At 38.7% G+C, this 25723-nt stretch overlaps 2 protein-coding genes across 4 annotated transcripts in view; both read left to right on the top strand.

Annotated features, from left to right (window-relative positions):
* The window catches only part of LOC114381064 (probable plastidic glucose transporter 1), a 33510-nt gene extending 17468 nt beyond the window's left edge, over positions 1 to 16042 (top strand). The window contains exons 9-11 of one of the 3 annotated variants that reach the window (XM_028340239.1): positions 3279 to 3367; positions 15325 to 15439; positions 15551 to 16042. In XM_028340239.1, coding sequence (XP_028196040.1) covers positions 3279 to 3367; positions 15325 to 15439; positions 15551 to 15733 — 387 coding nt within the window. In that variant the 3' untranslated portion in view covers positions 15734 to 16042. The other 2 variants (XM_028340240.1, XM_028340241.1) reach the window with 2 other exon arrangements.
* On the top strand, positions 8750 to 9869 carry LOC114381065. Its single transcript, XM_028340243.1, has one exon. It carries the CDS (start codon positions 8768 to 8770, stop codon positions 9692 to 9694), a length of 927 nt encoding a protein of 308 aa, XP_028196044.1. The 5' UTR covers positions 8750 to 8767; the 3' UTR covers positions 9695 to 9869.
* Positions 16043 to 25723: the final 9681 nt, after the last annotated feature.

The following is a 25723-nucleotide window of genomic DNA, read 5'->3' as shown; positions in this document are numbered from 1 at the left end:
ACAGCATCAAAGACAACAAGATGAGAGGGCTGCCATGGAATTCAATGAGTGGATTGCTGACCTAGAAGTTGATGATGTGCCTTGGCTGGGGAGAAAATACACATGGTATAGACCAAATGAGACAGCTAAGAGTAGGCTGGACAGGATCTTAGTATCAGATGAATGGCTCATTAAATGCCAAGGCAGCACCCAGTTTGTTTTGGAGAGGAATTTCTCAGATCATTGTCCAATTCTGCTGCGATCAACTTCTGTGGACTGGGGTCTGAAACCTTTTAGGGTGCTGGATTGCTGGTTTGATGATAAAAACTTCAGAAAAGTGGTTCGAGAATGGTGATCAGCAAATTCCATAAGAGGATGAGATGGCTATATGCTAAAAGAAAAAATAAAAGGCCTTAAACAGAGACTGAAAGTTTGGAATAAGGAGCAGTTTGGCGACACTCAAAAGAAGATATTAAGAGTTGAGAGGGAGTTGAATGTGCTGGAAGTTGAAGGGGATCAAAGACAGCTGAGTGACCATGAACTAAAGTTAAGAAAACAGTTGCAGGAGGAGTTGTGGCTGCAGCCTCATGAATCTTTGCAAAGATAGAAGACCAGGACCAGGTGGATCAAGGAAGGGGACTGTAATTCTAGATCCAGATTAGATGGGGTTGGATTCAAGGTCATTGCCCAGCAACAAAATGATTCTCTGGTAGAGAGATTCCATGAGAAAGAAGTAAAGGATGCAGTGTGGGATTGTGGGAGTGACAAGAGTCCTGGACCATACGGGCCAAATCTCAAATTCGTCAAGGAATTTTGGGATGTCATCAAATCCGATGTGCTCCAGTTTCTGGATGAATTTTGTCAATGGAGGATTTCCAAAGGTAATTAATGCTTCATTCATAGCATTGATTCCTAAAGTTCAAGACCCACAAAGCCTCAACCAATATAGGCCCATCTCACTAATAGGAAGCATCTACAAGATTGTGGCTAAGTTGCTAGGCAGAAGGTTGAAGAGGGTGATGCCTGATATCATAGATGAGAGACAAACTGCCTTTATAGAGGGCAGACATATGCTGCACAATGTTCTCATTGCAAGTGAAGTGGTTGAGGAGGTGAAATGATGCAATAAAAGCTGCATGGTATTCAAAGTTGACTATGAGAAGGCGTATGACTTAGTCAATTGGGACTTTCTGTTATACATGCTAAGAAAGCTGGGCTTTTGCTCCAAATGGATCACTTGGATTGACGGCTTCCTTAAATCAGCTTCCATATCTGTATTGGTTAACGGGACTCCTTTAGTTGAATTCATTCCACAAAAAGGACTTAGACAAGGGAATCCACTAGCCTTATTTCTTTTCAACATTGTTGTAGAGGGATTAATTGGCCTGACGAGAGAAGCTTTGCAGAAAAATCAGTTTAAAGCTTTCTCAGTTTGTAGAAATTTGGTGGATATCAGCATCTTGCAGTATGCAAATGATACGATATTCTTTGGTGAAGCGTCAATGGAGAATGTGAAAGCAATTAAGGTGATGCTGAGAAGTTTTGAGTTGGCCTCAGGATTGAAAATAAATTTTGCAAAAAGCAGTGAACGGATAGCGCAGCAACATACTTAAATTGCAGCCTGATGTTTGTACTTTTTCCTTACTTGGGTATTCCGATTGGGACAAACCCAAGAAGTAGTGTGACTTAGGATACTATTATCAAAAAATGTGAGAGAAAATTAGCAAAGTGGAAACAAAAAAACATTTCTTTTGGGGGAAGGGTGATTTTGATTAAGTCAGTCCTGAACTCCATCCCTATCTATTTTCTTTCATTTTTCAGGATTTTGAAGAAGGTTGCGGACAAGTTGGTGAAGGTGCATAGGAGGTTTCGGGGTGGGGGTGGGGGTGGGGGGGTGATGCAAAGCAGAAGAAGATTGCTTGGATTAGTTGGGGATCAGCTTGCCTATAAAAGGAGAAAGGGGGTTTGGGAATTAGGGACTTGTCCAAATTTAATTCTGCCCTTCTTGGAAAATGGTGGCGGAACTTGTTTCACCATCAAGGGAGCTGTGGGCTAGAGTGTTGGACTCTAAGTATGGAGGATGGAAGAACCTAGATGAGAATAGAAGGAACTTGGCAGAATCTGTATGGTGGCAAGATCTTAGGTCCGCTTGTCAGTCAATGGGGGAGGGAAACTGGTTCAAAAGGGGAATAAGATTGAGTGTGGGGTGTGGGTCAAAGGTGAGGTTTTGGGAGGATGGGTGGAAGGAAGACAGTGTTCTGTTGATGGACAAATACCCTAGACTTTATCTTATCTTGAACCAACAGAACAAACTTATCCAGCAAATGGGGACCTTATCAGATGCAGCATGGCAGTGGAACTTGCAGTGGAGGAGGTTTCTATTGGAATCAGAAACAGTCATGAGTGCCAACTTTCTGGAGGATTTGCAGGATCTCTCCATCGGTCCTAATCAACATATGTATTTTCAGTACCCCTGGTACTCTGCGTATAATATAATTATCTATTTTTGCTGAGAAAAAAAAAATCCCAGCCAAAGCTGCTTTCTTTGCATGGAGATTATTAAGGGACAGATTGCCTACTAAGAACAACATGTGCAGGAGGAACGTACAGATCAGTGATAATCTATGATAACTATACAGTCAGTTATATGGTTCCTTAATTTGTGCTGTATAGTCTGTATTATGGAACCATATTCCTGCATTATAGAGTGCTGACTTGTATATATTGGGAAAAACCCAAATCCCACATCGGCTAAAGATAAAAGCCAAGAGTATATAAGTGAGGGGCAACCCTCACCCCTTGAGCTAGCTTTTGGGATTGAATTAGGCCTAAACTCTCATTCTTAAGAATCTAAGAGTATATATACTAGTACCACTTGTACTGCTTTTATTATAATTTATATAATATTATTTTTGCTGATAAAAAAAAAAAAACCCCTCTAACTAACTAACTCATTAATAGTCTAACTATCTTAACTAACTCTTCCTTCTTATATCCTAACACTATCTCATTAGTTAGGCAGATAAAAGTGATGGGGAAAGGAGACAGTTGTTTCTTTTGTTTTTTTGTTATTTCACATTTATGCAGTGTATCTTCCCCTTCATTCTGTTCTGATCTGTCCTCCTCATCAACAATAGATGAAAAGATTGAGAGATGTTATAAATAAAACAGGGTTATTCTGACTAGTTCCTATAATGTGCACATAGGCGCACAGTTTGTTTAAATCTTGCTCCTAGTAAGTAGTCTAGTCTTTTCTCACTAGATTATTATGGATGACTTTTACTTCTGTATCTTTGTAGGCAATTTCAATGTTTCTTGTGGCCTCTGGTATCATCTTTCCTTTGGACGAGCAACTCGGCAACAACTTATCAATACTAGGAACTATCATGTAAGCATTTACTTGGTTCTGCTAAGAATCCAGTGCCATTTGCTTTTGCGATAAAATCCTAGCTTTTTCATGCCCAATTAAAATTAGGTTTACAATCACTTGATGCTTGTTCAAATTAATTTACTTCTCTCTATTTTTCTCTCCTCAGATACTTATTTTTCTTATTCCTTGATTGCCAGAGTTACAATGAAGGTATAAATGCTGACAAAAAAATAATGAGGGTATAAATATGCAGAATTGGTTAAAGAGATTGTTTAGCCAATCTAATTACAAATGATTTAAATTAAATTAAAGATGGGAGAAAATCAAGGATCAAATAAAATTAGAATCATATTTGATTTTTTTCTATCCAACCTTCTAGAAAACTATTCAAATTTGAAAGAAAGAAATCTAAACTATATAAACAAAGAGATGAGAGAGACAGAGAGGGCGAGAGAGGGAGAGAGAGCGAGAAAGAGAGAGAGAGAGCTGGGGAGAGAGAGAGCGATGGCGAGTGGGTAAGAGTCATGTCCAGAAAAGTGAGACGGTGGGAGCGGGGTAGGGCGGATCCTAGGCGAAGCTACGCCGGTACCAAATCTACGCAGCAGTTCCACCATGCACGCAATACTTGGAGGGAGAGAAATGACATATCAACTTTTTACTTCACGAGATTTCCTGAGGACGCTATGGAGAAGGACCTCTGGTTTCATTTCAAAAGATGGGGGGATGTTAGGGAGCTCTTTATTTCTAAAAAGAGAAACAAAATGGGCAGGAGATATGGTTTCGTGAGGTTTAAGGGGGTCTCCGACGTTTGTGCACTGGAGAGACAGCTAGACAACCTCGTAGTGGGTGGCCTGAAGCTATTCGTGAATGTCCCGAAGTACGATAGAGATATGGGGAGACCAGCGCCTACAAGAACAGAGTTCATACCTCAGGAGGTCGGCAGTAGCCAACGGTTGTCACCACCTCAACTACCACCTCATCATCAGAGGGCCCCAGCGCCGTTGTACGCAACTGTTCTGCGCAGAGACATACGAACCCCAAAGCAAAGGCGACATGTAGAGAATGTAAGCTCCGGACAAGGATGGTCCCAATCATCAGCACACATTAACATCCCCGAGGAAACAAAACCGTGGCTCTCCGAGGCGTGGGTGGGGCGAGTTAAGAATATGTCGAGCTTTGACAAAGTGGAGGACGAGTTGTCATGGGAACTAGGAGCAGAGATTGTGCCCAAGTACTTAGGGGATGATATGACCCTACTCCTTGGTCTTTTAGATACCAAGGCGGAAGAAATGGTTAACGAGGAAGCCCAGAGTGGAACGACGCCATTTTACTCTTTGGAGAAATGGAATCCCAATATCAGAACGGGCCACAGATTAACTTGGGCCCTTTGCTGGGGGATCCCATTAGTTGCATGGGACATTGAATATTTCCGCAAGATTGTAGCTGCCATAGGTGACCTTGTGGAGGTGGATGACGATGTGGAGGAGCTTCGAAGGCTTGACTGGGCGAGGATGCTCATCAGGACCTCACGGAGGCCATCACTTCAGCACACGGTGAACCTTCATATCAGCAAGGAGGTACACCAGGTCCACATAGTTGAAGAAGCAACGCCTAATGTCAGAAAGTGTACCTGCTCTGGCCGTAGCAATTTCGGCTCATCGGAGGAGATATCATCGTTTGATGGCGACACCGACGGCACCAACCCGAGTGAGGAGGGAGCTCTGGGTACCGACAAAGCTCCACCAGGGATTGACGGAAACTCCGCCGTCGTGGGAGAGTTCAGGGGAAAATCGCTTTTACCCGGCGGAAAACATCCCAACGGTCGGATAACAGCCGTTGAACCAGTGGATAATAACTTTGGTACGTGGTGTACCGCTAGCCATTTAGTTGTGTCAGCCTCAGGATCTCTAAATGGCAAGCTTTCAAAAGAAAGTCCTAATGCGGAGACAGAGGAGGGTAGCGACAAAGTGGAAATAGCCAGAGAAGAAAGGTTTTCAGATGTCGGGATTACGGAAGAGCAGACCAAGGTAGGAGATCTTCACTATTTGGGTAATGTTGACCCTATAGGAAGATGTCAAGCATTAGAGGAGGGTGATTATAGAGGGCCACAGCTGGCAATATCCTCTGAATTGTGTAATACAGGTGTTGCCCGTGGAGAGCAAGCTGGTCCTGATGACTGTAACATACCACTTGCTTCTTGTGATGCCGATATTGGGCCTTCGAACATGGGCCTACCTAATTTCAATGATTATGCTGCTGATATATCACAACAATATCCCAGCCCAATTAAAAAGACGTCTGAAACCCCTGGAACATGGAAGGTTTACTCTAGAGGTAGGTGGTGCAAAAAGAAAATGATTTTAAATAGTATGGACAGGAATCTATGGGTAGATAAGGCCACGTGTGTGTCGGATCCTCATGCTGCCGATACTGGGCCTATGAATCTGGACTTATCTAATTACACAAATGCAGCAGCTCAGCAACCCAAAGTGGCCTTAGAGACTTACCCCGTGGTTACCCCAGACCATCATCAGGAAGCAGAACACCATTGGAGCATGGTAAAGAAATTGGGGATGACCTGCGACATGAATCAGGACAGCATCATTGAAAGCTTCTGGGCCATGGAGAACAGAGATCGAAAAGAGGCAGAGAAGCTGGGTAACAGGATATTTGCCTCATGAATATTCTCTCATACAATGTAAGAGGACTCGGGAGGGGGGTTAAATGGAGTGCAATCAGAAGGCTGGTGAGGAAACACAATTTAGACCTACTGTGTCTTCAGGAGACGAAGAGAGATCGAATTGACAAATCAATTTGTCAGGCTTTATGGGGAGATGATGATGTAAGCTGGGAAATGCATCCGGCAGAAAACACTGCAGGAGGTTTACTATGTATCTAGAATGACAAAATATTTAAAGTAGAAAGAAAAGTAACAAGCAAGGGATTTATTTTGTTGGAAGGCACATGGATCAGCGAAGCCCAGAATGTGTGTATAATTAATGTCTATGCTCCTTGTGACTCTCAGAATAAAAGATTTCTCTGGGAATCCCTTAGGCAGCAAAAAACCTCGTGCTCAAATGTCTTATGGTGCCTGATGGGTGATTTTAATAGCGTTAGAAGTTCTTCAGAGAGGGTGGGCCTTTCTCAGAGAGGGGTGGATGACAAAATTATTAGCGAGTTCAACGACTGGATAGCGGATCTTGAAGTCGAAGAGCCACCATGTGTGGGGAGAAGATACACTTGGTTTAGACCAAACGGTGCTGCCAAGAGTAAACTGGACAGAACCTTTGTATCAGCTGAATGGTTCTCCAAATGGCCAGCAAGCACACAATTCATTTTGGACAGGAACTTCTCTGATCATTGTCCCGTTCTTCTCAATTCCAAATCAGTGGACTGGGGACCCAAACCGTTTCGTGTTCTTGACTGTTGGCTCAAGGATAAGTCTTTCTCAAAGACAGTTCATGACTGCTGGTCACAGATGCATCTAGGGGGGTGGGGAGGATATGTTCTAAAAGAAAAGATAAAGCGGCTCAAAGTGAGGCTGAGGTCCTGGAATAAGGAGCAGTTTGGCAACACGTTTAAGAAAGTCCAGAACCTTGAGCTCGAACTGAATAAGCTGGAAAGTGATTCAGCTAACAGGCAATTAACTGAACAAGAGAATATGCGAAGGAAACAGCTGCAACAGGATCTATGGGCAGCAGCCCAATCATATGAATCAATAATGAGGCAGAAAGCAAGGTCAAAATGGATCAAAGAGGGGGATTGTAACTCCCGGTACTTCCACTTGCTGCTTAACTCTAACCGCAGACACAACGCTGTGAATGGAGTGATTATTGATGGCTCCTGGGTTGATGAACCAGCCAGTGTGAAAGCGGAAATCCATAGGTTCTTCCAACAGAGATTCAATGACTCCCATTAGTGCAGACCACAACTGAATGGGATCAGTTTTAATTCTGTGGGACAGCAGAAAAGACAGCTGCTGGTGGAAAGCTTTCATGAGGAAGAAATTAGGAGGGCGGTTTGGGACTGTGGTTGTGAGAAAAGTCCAGGCCCAGATGGACTTAATTTCAAATTTATCAAACAATTCTGGCAACTTTTGAAACCAGATTTCCTTCGGTTCCTTGATGAATTCCATGCCAACGGGATTTTCCCAAAGGGAAGTAATGCCTCTTTTATCTCCTTAATACCTAAGGTGCCCGAGCCTCAGAGCCTAAATGATTTTAGACCTATCTCCCTTATTGGCTGCGTGTATAAGGTTGTGTCTAAGCTGTTATCAAATAGGCTGAAGAAAGTATTGCCAACCCTCATAGATGAAAGACAATCTGCTTTCATTGAAGGTAGGCAGATGCTGCAGAGTGTGGTTACTGTTAATGAAGTGATAGAGGAAGCAAATAGAGGTTGGTGTTCAAAGTTGATTTTGAAAGGGCTTATGATTCTGTTTCGTGGGACTACCTATTATATATGTTGTTCAGAATGGGCTTCTGCAGTAAGTGGATCCAATGGATCCAAGGTTGTCTCAAATCTGCTTCAGTTTCGGTTTTGGTAAACGGAAGCCCAACCTCTGAATTTACTCCGCAAAGAGGTCTTCGTCAAGGTGATCCATTGGCTCCTTTGCTGTTTAATATTGCAGCGGAAGGTCTAACAGGACTTATGAGAGAGGCGGTCAACAAGAATTTATTTTCTGAATTTCTAGTTGGGAAAGACAGAGTTCCAGTCAGCATTCTACAATATGCTGATGACACCATATTTTTTGGTGAGGCATCTATGCAAAATGTCATCACCATCAAATCAATTTTGAGGGGATTTGAACTGGCTTCTGGTCTTAAAATTAATTTTGCGAAAAGCTGTTTTGGTGCGTTGGGAAAATCTGAACAATGGACAAGAGAGGCTGCTGAACTGCTGAACTGCAGAATTCTCTCCCTACCTTTTAAATATTTGGGTATCCCCATTGGGGCAAACCCAAGGCGTAGTGAGCTGTGGGATCCGATAATTAGAAAGTGTGAGAGGAAGCTAGCTAGATGGAAACAACGCCATTTATCCTTTGGGGGGAGAGTGACCCTTATTCAGTCCATCCTATCATCGATCCCCATTTATTTTCTATCCTTTTTCAGGTTGCCCAGAAAAGTAGCAGATAAGCTCATTGGAATCCAGCGCAGCTTCTTATGGGGAGGAGGGTCGGAGCAAAGGAAAATAGTGTGGGTCAAATGGGAAACTATTTGCCTCCCAAAACATAAAGGGGGCTTAGGTATAAAAGACATAAGGGCCTTCAACAAAGCTCTTCTCGGGAAGTAGAGATGGGATTTGTTTCACCAAAGCAAGGAGTTGTGGGCCAGAATATTGGTTTCTAAGTATGGTGGGTGGAGATCACTGGTGGATGCTAAAAGGGTTAATAATGAGTCAGTGTGGTGGCAGGATTTGATGGCGGTGACCCATGACCAACAATTCAATAATGTACTTCAACAGGGAACAGTATGGAGGGTGGGCAACGGGGATAAAATTCGTTTCTGGGAGGATTGCTGGACTGGAAGCGGTCAACCACTAATGCTGAAATACCCTAGGCTATTTCAGATATCCCGTCAGCAACAAAAATTAATTCTGCAAATGGGGAGTTTCACAGATTCAGCATGGGAATGGAACCTCTCTTGGAGAAGGCCCCTATTTGACAATGAGGTAGCCTCGGCTGTAGGTTTTCTGGAAGATATATCACACACTGCACTCCAACAATATGCAGCAGACAGCAGGGTATGGAAACCTGAATCCAATGGATACTATTCTTCTAAGAGCGCCTACATTCTGCTGCAAGGGAACTCAGAGGAGGGAAACATGGATGATACATTCAAGGACTTATGGAAGCTGAAGATCCCAGCTAAAGCATCAATTTTCGCTTGGAGGTTAATTAGAGATAGATTACCGACTAAGTCTAATCTGCGGAAAAGGCAAATTGATATAAATGACAGTCTGTGCCCTTTATGTAGTATTAAGGAGGAAACTGCATCTCATCTCTTCTTTGAATGCAGCAAAACACAGCAATTATGGTGGGAATCCCTATCATGGATTGGTACCTCGGGGGCCTATCCTATAAATCCAAGGCTCCACTTTCTGCAGCACAGCAATGGGATGAAAGGTGGGAAGAAATACAACAGGTGGAAGTGTTGGTGGGTTGCTTTAAACTGGTCTATATGGCAGTATAGAAATAAGGTTATTTTCACGAATGCCCCATTCAATGGCAGTAAGGTGCTGGAAGATGCACTGTTCTTAGCATGGACATGGTTCAGAACTATGGAGGAAAATTTTACAATGCATTTCAACTTTTGGTCTAGTAATCTACCAGCTGGTTTTATGTAATCTAGGGTAACACCAGCTGTGTTTTTGTTATTTTCGCCGCTTTGTAGTAGGCTAGTAAGCTCCTATCAGTCTGTATTTAGCCTGATATGAGGATTTACTAGCCTTACTTACATTCTCTAGTATTTCCGGTACCTCTGGTACTCTCTCATTTATTAATATATATTATTTTTGCTGACCAAAAAAAAAAAAAAAACTATATAAACACTCCCCTCAAGTTGGTGCAAATATATTTAACTTGCCCAACTTTCTTGCAAGAAATTAAAGTTGGGTCTCAACAGACTTTTTGTATGTCTGCTAACTGTTGAGAGGTTGGAGCAAAGAGCATGCAAATAACCCCTTGATCAACTTTCCCTTTATATAGTGTCCATCAATTTTTACATTCTTGGTTTGGTCATGCTGGAGAGGGTTTTGAGCAATATTCCTTGTTAAAACGATATAGTTTCATTGGGAATCATAGAAAGTCAGAACTCTTCATTGGGAGAAAGAGAATCATTTTCTTATTCATTGTTTGATGACGAGTTTCAATGAGAGTATAAATAGGCAGAATTGGTTAGATCAGAGAGATTCTCTAACCAATTGAATTACAAAGTAATTTAAATTAAAGGCTAAATAACCTTTTTGGATTACGTTAGTGATTTCCTCCCTTAATTATATCATTTTGAGTATTATAAATAATATAAAATGTGTGGTCTTAAAGACACAGTTCCTGTACAAATCTAATATGGTATCGGATTGGGGTTTGATCCCTATTTTCTTTTTCGTGGAGTTCTTTGCGGTGAACAGTATTGCACGCTACTTCTGCCTCTGTTTGGTAGCCATCCCGACGAACCCTATCCAACGACCTCGGCATTGGAAGTTGTGTCAATAGATGCTTCTACACACGCCTCCACGCACGACCCTTTCTTGGCACGTGAACTACTTTTTGGCCACACCCACTCATTGGCAACACTCCTCCCTCCGGGGACCCTTACCAACCAGTTTTTGGCACTACTTGCACTCTGAAGACCCTTCTAGCTATTGCTCCTTCATATCCAACAGCCAGACGACTCTGTCATGCCCTTTTTTGGTGACATCCAACTGCAGATTAAACTACTGCTAACTTCCCATCAATGGCTTTGACGATTCCACCCCTCTATCACATTTTCCAATGTGCTGTTGATTCGTTGTGAAAAATTGATTGGGACAACAAACTAGAGTCCACACCTGCCCCACATAGGAGTGTGACTATCTTTGCTAGTGAGTATATTGATTTCCTCCAGTTTTGAGCAGCCAAGCAACCTGCCTTGCCTGTTATTGTTGTGAAGTCTGGTAATCCTGTAGCCTTTTTCTCCCAGTTCTCTTCTCTTGGACCTTGAATACTTGATTCTGGTGCCTCTGGTCATATGACTAGTAACCAATTTTTATTCCCTCTCAATTGTCTTTTTCATACTCATTGTCTTATGTTACCTTGCAGATAACTCTCAAATTAAAGTTTGTGACATTGGTCAGACCCACCCACTCCACAGCCTTTATTTAAATTCTGTCTTATTTGTTCCAGGTTGTCCTTTCAATTTAATTTCCATTAACAAACTCATCTGTTCACTTGATTTCTCTTGGGCAATTTAGTTTGGAACAATTGCGTCTTTTGGTTCCTAGTCTCTCTACTCTTAAGTTATTATAGTGAGTTGTGTTAGTTAGGAAAACATGTTCTTCATTCTTATAGTCCTCGCGTCAATAAAAGTGTTTCATCCCTTTTTACTTTAGTTCACTTTGATATCAGGGTCCTAGTCGAGTCCGTTCCTCTTCAGCATTTAACTATTTGTCTTATTTGTTGTGTTGTCCTTTTAATTTAATTTCCATCTGAAAACTTGCCCGTTCACTTCATTTATCTTGGTCATCCAGTTTGGAAAAATTGCATCTTTTGGTTCCTAGTCTCTCTACTCTTAAGTCATTACAATGTGAGTCGTGTTAGTTAGGAAAACATGTTTGTCATTCTTATAGTCATCGCACCATTAAAAGTGTTTCATTCCCTTTTTCTTTAGTTCGTTCTGATATTTGGGTCCTAGTTGAGTTTTTTCCTCTTTAAGATTTTACTATTTTGTCACATTTATTAATGATTTTTTCTATTGTACTTGGGTTTTACTTATGATAAATCGTTTTGACGTTCTCTATAATGTCCGTCGTTACAATAACAATCTGTAATAAAATATACCAAAAAGAATATGAAATTTCAAAATTATAATAGTTTGAAAATACCTCATGTATAATAAAACAAGTTAAATAAACGAGTCGTTACAAAAAAAAACATTATCCTTAAAGATTGGTATGCTTGAATGTCGCCCCAATGGAATTCCTATGGACCCCAACATGAAGTGTCTTTTGGGTTAGGGGGAGCTACTGAATGACCCGGGAAGATATCACAGACTTATTGGTAAACTCAATTACCTCACTATCACTAGACTAGACATCACCTTTGCAGTAAGTGTGGTAAGTCAATTCCTCAATGCCCCTTGTGATAGCCATTGGGATGCTGTCATGCGCATCCTTAGATATATCAATCCTTAGATATATCAAGTATGCACCAGGTTGTAGACTCTTACATGAAGACAAAGGCAATGCGAAGATTGTTTCTTACTCTGATGCTGATTGGGTAGGATCACCATCAGATAGGAGGTCTACCTCTGACTCTTGGAAGGAAATTTGTTCTCATGCAGAAGTAAGAAGCAAAATATAGTTGCTAGACCCAGCATCGAAGCTAAATGCCATGCCATGGAAGTTGCTGCATTCAAAATTACATGGCTTAGGCAACTTCTCCTACAATTACAGTTTGGAGACACTTAAGTCACTAAGCTTATTTGTGATAACCAAGCCGCTCTTCACGTTGCTTCTAATTCAGTCTTCAATGAGCGGACTAAACACATAGAGATAGACTGTCACTTTGTAAGAGAAAAGGTGTTGTCTGGTGAAATCAAGACTCACTTTGTTGGTTCTAATGATCAATTGGCTAATATTTACACTAAGTCTCTTAGAGGACCTCGGGTTGAAACTATATGTGAGAAGCTTGGTGCATATGATATATATATATACTCCAACTTGAGGGGGAGTGATAGAATTAGTGATAGAATCTCTAATTAGTAGCTGGGTAGCCTTAGAATCAACAATCACATTTATTTGTATTTATAGTAAATATATTATTATATATACAGAGTTGTGAGATCTTGCTAAGACACAATTCAGAAAGTTTTTAGTATCATTATTGAGTATTATAAATAATAGGTTTAATTACCCAATTGTCGCTATAGTTTTCAAACTTATCCTTATTAGTCCTTATAGTTAATAAGTGGATTTTTTAGTCCCTGAAGTTTACATTTTAATTCCCAAAAGGTCCCTGCCGTTAAAATTCTTTAACTAACGGAGTTAAAAAATTTAACGACAGGGACCTTTTGAGAATTAAAATGTAAACTATAGGGACTAAAAGGGATAAGTTTGGAAATTATAGGGACTAAATGGATAATTAAACCTAAATAATATCATGTGTGATCTCAAAGACACAATTCCTGTACAAATCTAATACCCTTTAAAACTGTAATTGTGAGGTGTTTCACACATGTATATTCTTATTTATAATGAATAATAGTACAATATATGGAAACATAAAAAAGACTAATAATGAGAATAATTCCTAATTATCAGCTGTAAATAATTCCCTATTTAAAGTGATCAAATCATATCTTCAACGCTCCCCCTCAAGCTGAAGCTGGAGCATATGTCATATGAATAAAGCTTGTTACAGTTGCTGTCAACACAAAAGCCCTTGAGGGATTTAGTGAACATGTCAGCAAGTTGATCACTGGAGCTGACAAAGTCAATGATGATGTCTCCTGTGAGCACCTTCTCTCTCACAAAGTGACAGTCAATCTCTAATGCAATGTGAAGAACAACTTGATTGTCCAATATCAGTCTAGTATATGAGTGTCTCCAAATTTTAGTTGTTGGAAACAAGGTTATTGAACACGAAGTAGACTCTTGGGAATTCCGTAAACTTAAATCGTAGACTCGTAATAGTTTATTTCATGTAAAAAATGATAAAATACCTATAAATAACATGCTAATTCAATATTTCAACACCATAATAAGCAAAATAATAAATCTCAAATTCCACAATATTAAAATAACCAAGTTTAGTAGTACATCACTACTAGATAAGTTCAAACTACACCAAATAACACATAAATAATAATAAGTTCACACAGTTACAAAACATAAGTTCTTAAAATAACTAAAAAAGGACAAATGTCACTTAGATAATCCATAAAATAAATCAATAAAATGCAGTAAATTACATGAATGTTTTGGGTTAAATTTTTTAATTCCATAAACTTAGACTTAAACTCGCAAGTCTACTCCTAGATTACCAAAAAGCCAGTTTGTTAATGAGTTAACTTGGAAGATGGATGTGAACTTTAACTTGCAAGTTTGATAATCATGGTTGGAGAAGTTGACTAAGCCATGTAATCTTGCATGCAGCTGCTGCCATAGCACGACTCAGCTTCAACACTTGATCTAACAACTGTTTTTGCTTCTTGCTCCTCTAGGAGATCAAGTTCCATCCATTTAACCTCCTATCTGATGGTTTGGATAAACAGTACCAGGGGCGAATGAAAAGTAGCAGAAAAGCCAAATGAGCCAAATGACCCCGTTGGGGAGGGGAAAGTGACAACCAACCCCTGAAACAGGTAGAGGAAGGCCTAATGAGTTTGATGGTGAAAGAGGCTGGCAAGGTGGCACGTGGTGCTCATGCACTGACAGATCTGCAAGAGAAATGGTGTGTGGGAGTACATGAGGGCCCGGTTGACGTCACCGGTGCAGCATTGGACAGATCGATGTTCTCTATTGCTGGTGCCGGCAGTCCAACCTCAAATGGAGGTGGTCGTCAGGACAACCAGGGTGGCATCAGTTACTTCCGTTGAGGGCAGAAATAAACAGGCCCACAGGACATGGCCTTCTGATATCAACTTAAGTATCTGATTTGTATATTCTGAATGCCTGAGGAGAATGTTCCCTCAGCTGTGTATTTATAATGATCAACATTGAATACAACAACAATGGAATCCCTTAATAGTAGGATAAAACAATCTGAATCAATTACTTAACAATAGTAACTATGCAACTGAAATAATAACTTAAACAAGGAAACAAATCATATCTCAACAAAGAGAAAAAAAAAAGACTTAAATACCAAAAGAAAAAGGTTGAAAGTCAGAAAGACAGGTACTAAGTTGGGTTTATGTCACAATGCATCATAGTGGCTGTGATTTTCCATGATATTGGCTTTATGATTGCTGGCAAAACATAAAAACAGTGTAATTGACTTCCGATAGCAGCCACCTGTCACGACACAACCCTGCTGTAGCATCCCAACATGTAATTGACACTAGCAGTGGAATATCTTGATGTTTTTCCTAATTCAAAATAATGTGCTATAGCATTTGATCTATATATTTACTTTAAGGATGTCAGCATAATTCCTTTATTATTTATCAACATGAACATAGATGATAACCTGAAGATGTTCCAAGATAGTTTCCTGTATTTTATATTGTTTGGAAGATTGGCACAAGGATCATGTTTCCCTTTATACAATTTCACAGGTATATATTCTCTTTTGCAATTGGAGCTGGCCCTGTAACTGGTATCATTATACCAGAGCTTAGCAGCACCAGAACACGAGGAAAGATTATGGGGTTCAGTTTTTCTACTCATTGGGTAGGTATTGAAACTTCTCATGTGCTGTTTCCTCTATTGAAAGCTCTTTTTAGTTGGTACTTGTGATGAAATTTTTCTGGCTACTGATTTTAATTTGTCCCTTGTATCCAGGTTTGCAATTTTGTGGTGGGATTATTCTTTCTTGAATTGGTGGATAAATTTGGAGTTGCACCTGTATATGCCAGCTTTGGTGCAATTTCCCTGTTAGCCGCAACATTTGCCTATTACTTCATAGTAGAAACTAAGGGACGCTCTCTAGAAGAAATTGAACGATCCTTGAACCTAAAAGCTTAAACCTTATGATTTACTGATCAATGTATATAGGATGGAGATGGTGGATTTATTTTGAGGTTAAGCATCACTATGAGCTTAACTGACAAGAAAACCAGGATGTCTTGAGACTGCCTTCATAATGTAAAAGTGCAACTAAACTGCACGAGTTTGCATCTTTGCAACCTTGACTGTTTCTACATCTAGTCAATGTATAATGAAATCCTGATATTTTATTCCCATTCTTCTATCTTTGCGCGATGCGAGTAATTGTGTTAAAACTATGTAATTAGTGTTTAACTTCACTGGGTTTAGAAATTTTTTTTTTCTTTTTCTACTAATGTCATTTTTAAATTTTTCAGAGGGATTTATTGACAGAAGTGATTAACAAGGGATAAATTATTTAACTATCTATAACTTCTATAATTTAGAATGACCTTTTTCACTATTCATATGACTGGTATTTTGTTTTTCCAATTATATCCTTTACTTGGTAATGTGTGGTCATTTTTCAAGTTTGTTACATATGTTGGCTTATATTTTTTTAATGCAGCATTTTCATTTTGAATTTTTTAATCTCTTTTTAGTATACTTACTCATTCCCACGGTCTCCATAAAATCTGTCCACTGCTCCTCCTTAAGGTTTTGAATCTACGGCTGGAGATCAAACTTTACTGTTTTGAATTTAAGGTTGGAAGTGTACTTGATTTCTGGTAGTAGAACTGCCTATTAATGACTATAAATTGATAGTTTCTAGGTTCTTAATATCTATAAATCGGTAGTTCCTCAAACTAAAATATAACAACTAACCATGTAAAAAACAACTAAAGAGTACAATTAATTGTACGTTTTAATATATTCTATTACTAAAATTATGTACAAAAATAAAATGTTTCAGTAAAACATTAAAATAGATTATTGTAATGTTATTTAAATAAGTTATAGCTACATTCAAATAAATACCATAAAACTATATAGGCTTAATACTCAATTTGGTCCTCTAATTATATTTAAGAGTTCAATTGGATCATGATATTTTGAGGGCGAGCCCTGGTGCAGCGGTAAAGTTGTGCCTTGGTGACTTGTTGGTCATGGGCTCGAATCCGGAAACAGCCTCTTTGCATATGCAAGGGTAAGGCTGCGTACAATATCCCTCTCTCATACCTTCGCATAGCGAAGAGCCTCTGGGCAATGGGGTACGAAGTAATTGGATCATGATATTTTAAAAAACTTCAATCAAGTCCATTAATTTTTAAAATTGTCTCAATAAGTCATTTTCGTCAAATTAGATTGACATTGTTAGCATCGTAAATTCCGACGGTTTTTATGAATAGGGATTGTTTTAACTGTTATTATATTTATTATTATTTTAAAAATACTTATAATATTAAAGAATAAATTTTTTAAAAAGTGACATATAATTGTCACTATAGATTGTTTTAAACTCCAAAATTAGCGGACCATTCAACCCATTTCAACCACATGAAAATTCCTATACAACTCAATAGTCATCCAACTTAATTTGGTGACTTGTGCATAATAATTATTAATCAGCGCACCAACGTTTTCTCCCTATGTTCCAAGGGTGATGCTAGGTGCATCCAGCATTATTGTTGGTGCATCCAACATTTTAAGTGAATGGGCGAAAATGCTTTTCACTTAAAATTTAAAACTTGTACACCCAGTACTGTTCACGCATTCTGATGAGGACATGACCAAGAGCAAGGGCAAGGATCCACTTGAAGGACTTGGAGGACCTATGACAAGGGCTAGAGCAAGGAAAACCAATGAAACTCTTCAACAAGTGTTGTCCATACTATTTGAATACAAGCCCAAGTTTCAAGGAGAGAAGTCCAAGGTTGTGAGTTGGATCATGACCCAAATGGAGGAGGACTAAATGGCACCACTTTGTCTCAATTTTAGAGTGTTTAGTTTGTCTAAATAATGGCCCAATCCTTGTAAAGTTGGCTGACCAAAAATATGTTTTGGGTTAATCAACTAAAAGGGCTTTAGTTAGGTTTAGTTGAAGTTGTAATAAGGGCCCAATTGGCAACCTAGGCATCAGCCTTTTGGGAGACCAAATGGGGGCTGACTTGATGGCTGTTGGGGGTGACTTTTGGTTGCCACAATTTCAGTTACACTCAGCCATTAAGTTCTTTAATTTCCTAGGTTAATGGCATTAAGTTCTTTTAATTCTAGGTTAGTGGGCCATTACTAAAATCTAATGTAAAGCTTCCATATAAGCTGAACCATTTTATCAATAAACACAAGTTGAGTTTTATTCAGAAAATTAGAGTTTATCTCTTTTATCTTAGGGAGAGTGATTCTCCTAAATTCTTGAGTGATTCAAGAACACCCTGACTGTATCAAAGGACTTTCACAACCTTTGTGTGTTGCCCTCGCCGGAAAGAGTGATTCTTTCCTTCCTTTCATCTTCAACCTTGTTCTTTCAAATCATAATTCTAGAAAATCCACTTCTGCCCAGAATTATCTCGTGGCCATAACTCCCATTTTACGCACTCAAATTAAGTGATTCTTGAGCCTAAATTGAATTTCAAAACGAGACCTTTCACCTTGTTTTGGAATCACCTCATTTGGAGTCCCGTAGCTTGAGTTATTGCCATTTCTATATTTCTGTCCAGCCACCACTTAACCTACGTTTTACCATCCCATTCATCCATTTTATGCCAAGAATCACCTTATTAAGACCCACAAAATTAACCACCTTATTTTCCATCCCTTCCTTAATCAATTTCCGCATTTTCCATCAAGGTTTAATCCTAGACGATCCTAAGTCAGCCCTTGTGCCATGAGGGTTCATATCATTTGGTAATCAGAGCTCTGGTTCTAGGATCAACACTTCCTTTGTTGGAAATATTGGGTAACATCCTTCTTTATTTTTTCTTTGCCATTTATATTACCTTCTTGTTCATGTTCTTTTTTTTCTTTTAGGCTGAACCATTGCAAAAGTTAAGCCTTTTGATCTCTTTGTTACATAAAAAAAAAACATAAATTCGTATAAGCAAAAAAAAAAAAAAATTGGGCTGAATGGTTCATGCTTGAAGAACTTTTTTTTTTTAAAAAAAATCTCTTTAAGGTAATATATTGGTTGTATGAAGGATTGTTACTTGAATTCCTAAATTCTAAATTTTATTTCCTTCAATTGTGCCTAAAAACATTGTTAGCCTTTTTCTTGGTTAACCTTTTCCTTGTCTCTCTAGCCTTACCTTACACATATTGGTGAATTGTTCTTTGCTGTGGCCATAATCTCTTGAATTGCCTAAGAACTCAAGGGGAATTAGAGTGGTAAAAGGCAAGAGTGTTTTCATTAGAGAAAAGCCATAATTGTGTGATACACTTGAGTGGGTGAGGTATTCAAACAACAACTATAATTGTCTTGTTACGTTTGATTTGTTTGTTTGAGATGTCAGGTACTAATCCTAATGATGGAGTGGGGCTTTCGCAATTCCAAATGCAAGCTTTGATGCAACATTTGGAGAGGTTAATGAAACAACAAGATGATGCACTCTATGAGAGATTGGATCAAATGGAGAATAGAGATCATAATGAAGAAGAAAGGAGAAGAAGAGGGAATGATGGTGTTCCTAGACAAAACCGAATTGATGGTATTAAACTCAACATTCCTCCCTTTAAAGGAAAGAATGATCCGGAGGCCTACTTGGAGTGGGAGATGAAAATAGAGCATGTTTTCTCATGCAACAACTATTAAGAGGACGAAAAGGTGAAGCATGCCGCCACGGAGTTTTCCGACTATGCTCTTGTGTGGTGGAACAAGCTACAAAAGGAGAGATCAAGAAATGAAGAGCCAAGGGTTGATACATGGGCGGAGATGAAAAGGATCATGAGGAAGCGGTATGTGCCGGCTAGTTACTCAAGGGATTTGAAATTCAAGCTCCAAAAACTAACCCAAGGCAACAAGGGGGTTGAGGAGTATTTCAAGGAGATGGATGTGCTCATGATTCAAGCAAAGATAGAAGAAGATGAGGAGGTAACTATGGCTCGATTTCTTAATGGTTTGACTAATGATATTCGTGATATTGTTGAGCTGCAGGAGTTTGTTGAAATGGATGATTTGCTTCACAAAGCAATCCAAGTAGAGCAACAATTAAAAAGGAAAGGAGTGGCTAAAATGAGTTTTACCAACTTTGGTTCTTCTAGTTGGAAAGATAAAGGTAAGAAAGATGGGGCTAGTACTTCTAGTAGTTCCACACCTACCCCATCAAAAACTCGCTCAAAGTCCCAAGAGGAACCCTCTAAAAGGAGTAGAGATGTGAAGTGTTTCAAGTGCCAAGGCCTAGGACACTATGCATATGAGTACCCTAACAAAAGGTCCATGGTTCTTAGAGATTGAGAATATATAAGTGAATCCGATGTTGAAGAGGAAGAGGAGAGTGAGTACGAAGAGGAGACTCCGGAGGGAGATTTGTTGATGATTAGACGGTTACTTGGTGGTCAATTGAAGCATGAGGAGGAGAGCCAAAGAGAAAACATCTTTCACACTAGATGTTTAATCAATGGCAAGGTGTGCATGGTGATCATTGATAGAGGTAGTTGCACCAATGTGGCTAGTGCTAGATTAGTGTCAAAGCTACATTTAGCTACTAAACCACATCCTAGGCCATACAAACTTCAATGGCTTAGTAAGGATGGAGAGGTGCAAGTGAGGCAGCAAGTTGAAGTGGACGTTTCCATTGGGAAATACAATGATAAGGTACTTTGTGATGATGTTCCTATGGAGGCCAGTCACTTACTTTTGGGGAGACCATGACAATTTGATAAAAGAGCCAATCATGACGGTTACACCAACAAGATCTCTTTCATGCACCAAGACAAAAAGATTGTGCTCAAACCATTGAGTCCACAAGAAGTGTGTGAGGATCAAAAGAAAATGAGAGAAAAACTTCTTCAAGAGAAAAGAGAAAAAGAAAAAGTGAGCAAACACTTGAAAGTGAGAAAAAGAGGGAAACACTTGAGAGGAAAAAGAGTGAACAAAAGAAGAGTGAAACACTTGAAGTGAGGGAGAGCTATTTAGCGACAAAAAGTGAGGTCAAGAGGTTGTTTCGTGCTAAACAGTCACTATACATCTTGTTTTGCAAAAATCAGATTTTGACCACTAACACTTTTGATGATTTTGAAGTGCCTTCTAGTGTTAAAACTCTTTTGCAGGATTTTCAAGACATGTTTCCATCAAATGTGCCAAGTGGACTACCACCTTTGAAGGGAATTGAGCATCAAATTGATCTCATTCCGGGAGCTTCTTTGCCCAATAGGCCAGCCTATAGAAGTAATCCACAAGAAACCAAAGAGATTCAAAGACAAGTGGATGAACTCATTAGCAAAGGTTGGGTAAGAGATAGTATGAGTACTTGTGTTGTCCCGGTGATTTTGGTCCCTACAAAGGATGGGACATGGCGCATGAGTTACGATTGTAGAGCCCTTAATAACATCACCATTAAATATAGGCATCCTATACCTAGGCTTGATGATTTGCTTGATGAATTGCATGGTGCATGTTACTTCTCTAAAATCGATTTAAAAAGTGGATACAATCAAATTAGGATTAGAGAAGGGGATGAATGAAAAACTGCTTTTAAAACAAAATATGGTTTGTATGAATGGTTGGTTATGCCTTTTGGCCTAACTAACGCTCCTAGCACTTTCATGAGATTAATGAACCATATCTTGAGAGAGTTCATAGGAAAGTTCGTTGTGGTGTACTTTGATGATATTCTTATCTATAGCACATCACTTGATTTGCATATTGATCATTTAAAATCTGTCTTGTGTGTGCTTAAAGAAGAACAATTGTATGCCAATCTTGAAAAATGCATCTTTTGTACTAACCATGTTGTGTTTCTTAGATTTGTTGTAAGTTCAAAAGGAGTGCAAGTTGATGAGGAGAAGGTTAGGGCTATTCAAGAATGGCCTACACCTAAGTCCGTGACCGAGGTAAGGAGTTTTCATGGCTTAACAAATTTTTATAGACGATTTGTGAAGGATTTTAGCACATTGGCAGCACCTCTCAATGAAGTGCTCAAGAAAAATGTTGGTTTCAAATGGGGAGAGAAACAAGAAGAAGCTTTCAATGTTCTTAAGGAAAATCTAACTAATGCCCCCATACTTGCGTTGCCAAACTTTCAAAAATCTTTTGAAATTGAGTGTGATGCTTCAAATGTTGGGATTGGGGTTGTGTTGATGCAAGAAGGTCATCCAATTGCTTATTTTAGTGAAAAGTTAAGTGGTCCTACCCTTAACTATTCAACTTATGATAAGGAGTTGTATGCCTTAGTACGGGCTTTGAAAATATGGCAACACTACCTTTATCCCAAGGAATTTGTCATTCATAGTGACCATGAGTCCCTCAAATATATCAAGGGGCAAGGCAAGCTTAACAAAAGGCATGCGAAGTGGGTGGAATTCCTAGAGCAATTCCCTTATGTTATCAAACATAAAAAGGGAAAAGGTAATATTGTAGCCGATGCTCTTTCTCGGCGTCATGCATTACTTTCTATGCTTGAAACAAAATTGATTGGTCTTGAATGTTTGAAAAGCATGTATGAAAATGATGAAACTTTTGGAGAAATTTTTAAAAATTGAGAAAATTTTTCAGAAAATGGTTTCTTTAGACATGAAGGCTTTCTTTTCAAAGAAAACAAATTGTGTGTGCCTAAATGTTCTACAAGAAACTTGCTTGTTTGTGAAGCACATGAAGGAGGTTTAATGGGGCATTTTGGGGTCCAAAAGACTCTAGAAACATTGCAAGAACATTTTTATTGGACACATAGAGTTTTGATCAGGGTATGCAATTTCCCAAAGTTTACTCTTTAGAGTTACTTTACCACAAACATTAAGTTCCTCAAATCGCTTAGATATGATTTCCATCTCTTCCTTTATGGTCACTTGGGGCTCAGATAAACCCTTGGTCTGAAAAACTTAGTCTCCTTTAAAACATATGGATTGAATCTAGTGGGATGCTACCAAGAACATATTTAGATAGCTCACATGCACAAGGAAGACCGTGCGTAATTCTCACGCACACCCCCAACGAGAAGGATTCTTGCCAGCATAATGTACACGCTCATACTCAGTAGCAATCTGATTTAAAGCATACCTTGAAACCATGCCAAGAAGCCTCTTGTATAAGGTAACTTTAAAAACATGTCCAACCACATGTGTACTTGTTTCAAAGGATGCTTTAATTTTAGTGTGTTGCAGCGTGATCATGTTGTTCATGGCATCCCAAGCACTACATAGGTCTCGAAGGCTATTCTGTAATACTCTTTTTAAAGCCCAATGAGAAGATTCAACCCTATATTTGAAATGCACAAAAAACAATAAACAAATACAATAATTAAAATCCATCAATTCATCAACCCTAATAGAAAAAATTGAACATTTTCATAGTTGTTTGTTGTTATGTTTCCTAAGTGCATCACCTTATTCGTCCAGGCTATAACAAATTTTTCCTTGTGGGGAATTATCCATGTTTCGTTAACATAGTCAACAAACATTGGCCAGGGTGAACGAGAAATTTCAAACTTCTTAAGAAAATCATCGAACTGATGTTCCGAAGGACAATCAACCAAACTTTCCCAGGCATCCATCACATACTCCCAAGCATTTTTTTGACCAATTTGGGATTTACATTTTGCCTTGACATTTTTGTCGATATGAAACCTGCACAACAAGTTTGTACACTCAGGGAATACAGTTTTCACTGCATTCATCAATGCTAGGTCTCTGTCAGTCACAATAACTCCACATGACAAACATACAACACGTAATCGCACTATACATATAATATCATACAAAACTCAACGTAATCTTTTACTGCATACCATTTTATAAACACTACAATTCATAACCATATATATTAAAAACCAAAAATCCTATATCAATCTACATACGAATTATTTCAAATACACATATAAATAAATAATTTTTATTTACAAAATTACATACAAACATATTTATAATAAAAAAAATTAAAACTTTAAACAATTTTTACAAATTTCAAAATCTGTATACCATACGGATCAAGTTGATCCGTATAAACCATATGGAACAACTTGATCTGTAAGGTTTATATGGTTGATCCTTATAAACCATATGGATCAAGTTGATCCGTAAGGTTTATATGGATCAACTTGATCCGTATAAACCATACGAATCAACTTGATTTTTATATGGATCATGTTATCTGTATCTTTAAATTCAACATACAGATCAACTCACTTAGGGAAACCAGCAACACCAACCCGCGTACCTGGTGTACCTCCAACGATGAACCAACCACCACAACAACGGGATAACATTCTCTGTTGGTTTTGCATATTTGGAGGGTGAACGTGTTAATAATGTGGTATGGGCTCTAGAACATTTTCGAGGTCTTTTTCTAAGACGTGATGCCCTCCCTAGAGTAATTATGACCGAAAGAGACCTAGCATTGATGAATGCAGTGAAAACTATGTTCCCTGAGTGTACTAACTTGTTGTGCAGGTTTCACATCGACAAGAATGTCAAGGCAAAATGTAAATCCTTAATTGGTCAAAAAAGGCATGGGAGTATGCCATGGATGCCTAGTTTGGTTGATTGTCGTTCTGAGCATCAGTTCGATGATTGTTTTAAGAAGTTTGAAATTGTTTGTTTCCCATGGCCCATGATTGTTGACTATGTTAACGAAACATCGATAATTCCCCATAAGGAAAAATTTGTTACAACGTAGATGAATAAGATGATGCACTTAGGAAACACAACAAGTCAACAACAAACAGGTATGAAAATGTTAATGTTTTTGTGTTAGGGTTGATGAATTGATGGTTTTTAATAATTTTATTTGTTTAATGTTTTTTGTATATTTGAAATATAGGGTTGAATCTGCTCATTGGGCTTTAAAAAGAATATTACAGAATACCCTTAGAGACCTATGTAGTGTTTGGGATGCCATGAACAACATGATCATGCTGTAACATGTAACATCCCAGTTTTTCGTAAATAAATTTAAAAAAAGCTTTTTAGTAAAAATAAATAAATAAATAAATATAGAGCAAATAATAGGTTGAGTACCCTAGGTATAAATTATGTTAAGTCAGCTGTCTCCTTTTTGGCCTCATTTTCGTTTTTCCCTTCTCTTCTCAAAACCCTTTCTTTTTCCCGCAGCCCACCAAACCTCTCAGAAAAACGACGATCTTGAACTTGTTCAGCATTGGATCGTCGTGAAATTTGAGTATCATGTTCGCAACCCAATTCCGAACATTATCACCGTTGGGAATTTCAAAATCATATCTGAGTTTAGAGGAAAACCCTTCGCATTGTAGCATTTTAATTTCCCGCAGAAACCCAAAACTGTCTCGGTAAAACTACGATCCCAGTTTCGTTAGCCGTTGGATTTTCATGAGATTTGGATATGTTGTTCAAAATTCAATTCCGCACACTTCCACCGTTGGGATTTGCGAGACAATATTCGTGGAGGGAGAAAAAGGAATCGCATGAAGACAGTACAAGTGGAGGTTTCAATCTCTTCTCCGTCTCTCTGACGTTTGGGAATTCTATCGGAGCAGTCGGAGGAATAATTGAAAGAATTTCAGGGAACCGCTAGAGATGTTGCTATCGCTGGCTGAAGACACGTGAGTCCGCTCAGAGGTAAGGGATGAGTTATTCACAGTTGGGGCTTAGTGAGAACATGTGTAGGGATCCTTAGAGGATTAAATTGGGGTTTTATTTTGAGATGTTTATTAAATTGCAATTTTTCCTTTATGATTATAAATAAAATATTGATGTCCTAATGAAAATTGCTTGATAAATTGTGCTCTTGATATTTGTATATTTCGACCTATGATTTTGATATAATTGTGTAATATTATTTAAGGGTTTTAGTCCTAATGTTGTGATAGTCTTTTATATAAATTGTTATATTGAGGATATGAAATGATGATTCAAATTGTGAGTATGTGATGAATTGTAGAAGAACATGTTGCTTTGAGATTATAATAT

The sequence above is a fragment of the Glycine soja genome, chromosome 13 (genome assembly GCF_004193775.1).
Source record: "Glycine soja cultivar W05 chromosome 13, ASM419377v2, whole genome shotgun sequence".
In the NCBI taxonomy this organism is placed as follows: Eukaryota; Viridiplantae; Streptophyta; class Magnoliopsida; order Fabales; family Fabaceae; genus Glycine; species Glycine soja.
This window is presented reverse-complemented; position numbering and strand designations above follow the sequence as displayed.

Coding starts and splice junctions, on each gene's coding strand:
- LOC114381065 (XM_028340243.1), top strand. CDS start 8,768: ATGGCGGTGACCCATGACCAACAATTCAATAATGTACTTCAACAGGGA.